Source organism: Berghia stephanieae, chromosome 14 (genome assembly GCF_034508935.2).
Source record: "Berghia stephanieae isolate SIO BIC M18660-M18661 chromosome 14, UCSD_Bste_1.3, whole genome shotgun sequence".
Taxonomy (NCBI): domain Eukaryota; kingdom Metazoa; phylum Mollusca; class Gastropoda; order Nudibranchia; family Aeolidiidae; genus Berghia; species Berghia stephanieae.
In genome coordinates, this window is record NC_088373.1 from 16,192,939 (window position 1) to 16,197,938 (window position 5,000).

At 41.5% G+C, this 5,000-nt stretch overlaps 1 protein-coding gene across 4 annotated transcripts in view; it reads right to left on the bottom strand.

Annotated features, from left to right (window-relative positions):
- LOC144959376 (uncharacterized) overlaps window positions 1-5,000 on the bottom strand; it is a 57,370-nt gene that overhangs the window by 21,816 nt on the left and 30,554 nt on the right. For all 4 annotated transcript variants that reach the window (XM_078891932.1, XM_078891933.1, XM_078891935.1 and 1 more), the window contains exons 10-12: window positions 2,316-2,491; window positions 1,010-1,142; window positions 413-553 (exon numbers count right to left, since the gene is read on the bottom strand). In XM_078891932.1, coding sequence (XP_078748058.1) covers window positions 413-553; window positions 1,010-1,142; window positions 2,316-2,491 — 450 coding nt within the window. The remainder of the gene's footprint in view (window positions 1-412; window positions 554-1,009; window positions 1,143-2,315; window positions 2,492-5,000) is intronic.

A 5,000-nucleotide genomic window follows, 5' to 3' on the forward strand; every position in this document is an offset into this window, starting at 1 on the left:
GAATGGTGGGTCTTAGTGGCAGGCAGAAGCCGTCGTTAACTTATAGCCTGACACTAGCACTAGGTTTGTGATGATGATGATGATGATGATGATGATGATGATAATGATGATGATGATGAGTGATGATGATGATGATGATGATGATGGATGATGATGATGATGATGATGATGATGATGATGATGATGATGATGATGATGATGATGATGATGATGACGATTATGATGATGATGATGATGATGATGATGAGAATGACGATAATAATTATGATGATGATGATGATGATGATGACGACGACGACGAAGATGATGATAATGATGATGATGATGATGATGATGATGATGATGATGATGATGATGATGACGATGATGATGATGACGACGACGACGACGACGATGGTGATGATCAATTTACGTTTCGTGTCATAAATCAGCTTGAATAAATCTACCCGCGGTGTAGGATATCCATTCAAGCATAGCCTGATCCTTGCCTTCTTCCCAATGTTGGCGCCGAACTGTTTGTTGTCGTCCTCACTGTTACACAATGTTGGATAGCCTGTAGGATTATCATCATCATTATTATTATTATTATCATCAACTTCATTATCATCATTTACAACAACAACAACAACAACAACAAAAGAGCATCAAATACATTATCATCAGCAGCTGCATCAGCATAATTATTATCATCAACAGCATCATCATCATTATCATCATGAACAACAACTGGAGCATCACCATCATCATGAGCGAAGAAGAAGAAGAAGAAGAAGAAGAAGAAGAAGAAGAAGAAGAAGAAGAAGAAGAAGAAGAAGAAGAAGAAGAAGAAGGAGGAGGAGGAGGAGGAGGAGAAGAAGAAGAAGAAGAAGAAGAAGAAGAAGAAGAAGAAGAAGAAGAAGAAGAAGAAGAAGAAGAAGAAGAAGAAGAAGAAGAAGAAGAAGAAGTTAAAATTCTCTAACGATATCAGATTTAGGGGACGAGTACTGCTGTTCCAATTTCGCAGACTTACAAGAAACGCCAAGTCTTAGAGTCCTAGTTATAGTCGTCACGTTTCCGGCCACGGTGTTCGAAGCCTGGCAGATGTAATCGCCATTATCAGAACAACTGGCTTTTTGTATCCGGTGCTTGATGGTGTTTTTGATCTACAAAGAAATGTAAAAAAATAAAAAATTATAGATACCTCTCCGACACGACACCATAAGATATCGTCGCCTAGGCATTCCATATTTCATCAAACAAGATATCTGATGTCAACAGGAAGTATCCATGTTGTCCAAGTGAGCAAATGGGGGGGGGGGGGGGTTGATAATCTTGATCCTTGAAAAAAAAAAGTGCCTGAATCGGGGCTCGAATCCAGGAACACCCTGACACTGTCCGGGTCACAGTGCAATACCATAACCACTCGGCCACTCCCCCCCCCCCAAAAAAAAAAATATACATATAAAGAAGGGAAAAAAACCCCAGAGCATTTGTATAGCGTATTGGACTGGAACCCTCAGGGCTAGAAGATCTAGGGTAAGGCCACGGGGGAACTGGAGAAGAGTTAAAGAAGCTGATATACAGAGCAGAAGTGGTAAGACATGGAACAAGATAAAAATGTTAGCTCAAGATAGAGAGGGATGGAAACTGTCTGTCTGTGGCCTATACCCTGACCCAGGTTGTAAAAGGCATTGATGAGAGAGGGATGGAAACTGTCTGTCTGTGGCCTATACCCTGACCCAGGTTGTAAAAGGCATTGACGATGATTATTATTTATAGAGAGCAATATCTACTAAATGTGCCCAAAGCCTTTTACAATGGGCCCCGAGCTAACAGCAACACTCAACATTTACGACGTGACATGACGCCTGTTGAGCAATATTACATCTGACAATTAATTCTATGCGTTTGGCTAAAAATCTCACAACTTCCGCCAGCCGGACTAAAAGTACCAACAGACAGAACAAAGTGTAACCTTAAACGTTTATAGTCTGATTGATGTAAGTTTTAGTGAGAACGAATCATAAAATGGTTGCCCCCCCCCCCCAAAAAAAAAAACAACAACAAAGATCTGAGTGACGTCAATTTCGTTCTGTCCGTATTATACCGTAGCCATCGTTATGTTATAGCCTGATACTGAAATCCAAAAGGACTGGCAGTTTGATGTCATTAGTGAGTTGTCGTTAGTAGAGCTCATGGAAACAAGTCATTTCATTGGTTGAACCATTGAATTCAACTCACAATTTGTTTTCTTTTGTAGCATAAGACTGGCATTTTGACGTCATTTTTTGGTCAGTATCAGGCCATAACTTTACGAAGGCCACGATTATACTCACCAAAGTCGCGGCCAATGCTTGTGTGGATGCCGCTCTTCTCATAGAAAGAGTGGGTACTGGATTTCCGTCAAATAGACAGTTCAAGTCAATCTCAGCTCCCTCTGTGTATATGTATGCGTAGTCGTCTCCTTGGTCAGACCGACTGTTCGGGGAGAATCGGATTATACTCGGGGGCCCTGTAACCGAAATGGTGATTAGAAACAGGTGCATAAAGGGTTAATTGGATTCAATAGTCTGATGTCAGGTCGCCCAGTAACGGCGAGCAGCGTGGTTCTAAACAAAAAAAAATCGGTACTTTTTATTCTTCATGCTGGCTAGAACTTTTCATATGTCATGTGATCAGAATGTGAAAAAGTCAAAACATGATCAATTTATTATGTTTTTCTCTCTCTGGATACACTTTTATGCTCGTCGGAGTAATATTTCATAAGGGCGTCTACCATTGTTACGATAGTTTAGAGCCGGTTACTAAGTTACTATGCGTCATTACGTGGGAAGTGACGTCATGACTGTTGAAGCCTATTAATATGTGTACAAAGTTAACCAGTTAACGGCCGTACTCCGGGAAAGACCGTAGCCATCGTTGATATAATATAGCCTGACATTAGAACCCTCTAAGATGTATAGTTTGACGTCATTTTTTTAGGTTTACGCAACGTAGCGTCTAGTGAGTTGTCGTTAGTAGAGCTCAATGAAGCGATTGATTCCATTAGGTGGACTATTGAATAAATACAACTCTCGATTTGTTTTCTTTTGCGCCAGACTTGTCTTTTGACGTCATTTTTTGGCCAGTGTCAGGCTATAAGTTAACGATGGCTACGGACAGACACATATTCGATGTCACAACTTTTCTTCTTAGTTGATGCGTAGCCATCGTTATGTTATAGCCTGACACTGAAACCGTAGCCATCGTTATGTTATAGCCTGACACTAAAGGCGTAGCCATCGTTATGTTATAGCCTGACACTGAAACGGTAGCCATCGTTATGTTATAGCCTGACACTGAAACCGTAGCCATCGTTATGTTATAGCCTGACACTGAAACCGTAGCCATCGTTATGTTATAGCCTGACACTGAAACCGTAGCCATCGTTATGTTATAGCCTGACACTGAAACGGTAGCCATCGTTATGTTATAGCCTGACACTGAAACCGTAGCCATCGTTATGTTATAGCCTGACACTGAAACCGTAGCCATCGTTATGTTATAGCCTGACACGGAAACCGTAGCCATCGTTATGTTATAGCCTGACACTGAAACCGTAGACATCGTTATGTTATAGCCTGACACTGAAACCGTAGACATCGTTATGTTATAGCCTGATATGGAAACCGTAGCCATCGTTATGTTATAGCCTGATATGGAAACCGTAGCCATCGTTATGTTATAGCCTGATATGGAAACCGTAGCCATCGTTATGTTATAGCCTGATATGGAAACCGTAGCCATCGTTATGTTATAGCCTGACACTAAAGGCGAAGCCATCGTTATGTTATATCCTGACACTGAAACCTTAGCAATCGTTATGTTATAGCCTGACACTGAAACAGTAGCCATCGTTATGTTATAGCCTGACACTAGAACCGTAGCCATAGTTATGTTATAGCCTGACAATGAAACCTAGCCATCGTCATGTTATAGCCTGACTCTGAAACAGTAGCCATTGTCATGTTATAGCCTGACACTAAAGCCGTAGCCATCGTTGTGTTATAGCCTGACACTGAAACCGTAGCCATCGTTATGTTATAGCCTGACACTAAAGGCGTAGCCATCGTTATGTTATAGCCTGATATGGAAACCGTAGCCATCGTTATGTTATAGCCTGACACTGAAACCGTAGCCATCGTTATGTTATAGCCTGACACTAAAGGCGTAGCCATCGTTATGTTATAGCCTGTCACTGAAACCGTAGCCATCGTTATGTTATAGCCTGACACTGAAACCGTAGCCATCGTTGTGTTATAGCCTGACACTGAAACCGTAGCCATCGTTGTGTTATAGCCTGAGACTGAAACCGTAGCCATCATTATGTTATAGCCTGACACGGAAACCGTAGCCATCGTTATGTTATAGCCTGACACTGAAACCGAAGCCATCGTTATGTTATAGCCTGACACTGAAATCGTAGCCATCGTTATGTTATAGCCTGACACTGAAACCGTAGCCATCGTTATGTTATAGCCTGACACTGAAACCGTAGCCATCGTTATGTTATAGCCTGACACTAAAGGCGTAGCCATCGTTATGTTATATCCTGACACTGAAACAGGAGCCATCGTTATGTTATAGCCTGATATGGAAACCGTAGCCATCGTTATGTTATAGCCTGACACTGAAACCGTAGCCATCGTTATGTTTTAGCCTGACACTGAAACCGTAGCCATCGTTATGTTATAGCCTGACACTGAAACCGTAGCCATCGTTATGTTATAGCCTGACACTGAAACCGTAGCCATCGTTATGTTATAGCCTGACACTGAAACCCAAAATGACTGGCCTTTTGACGTCATTATTTGGTTTTTGCATCGCCTAGTGAGTTATCGTTAGTAAAGCTCATGGAAATAAGTGATCCCATTGGTTGAACTACTGAATACAACTCACGATTTATTTTCTTTTGTGGTCAAAGACTTGTCTTTTGACGTAATTTTTTGGTCAGTGTCAGGCTGATGGTTGATGTCACTCAG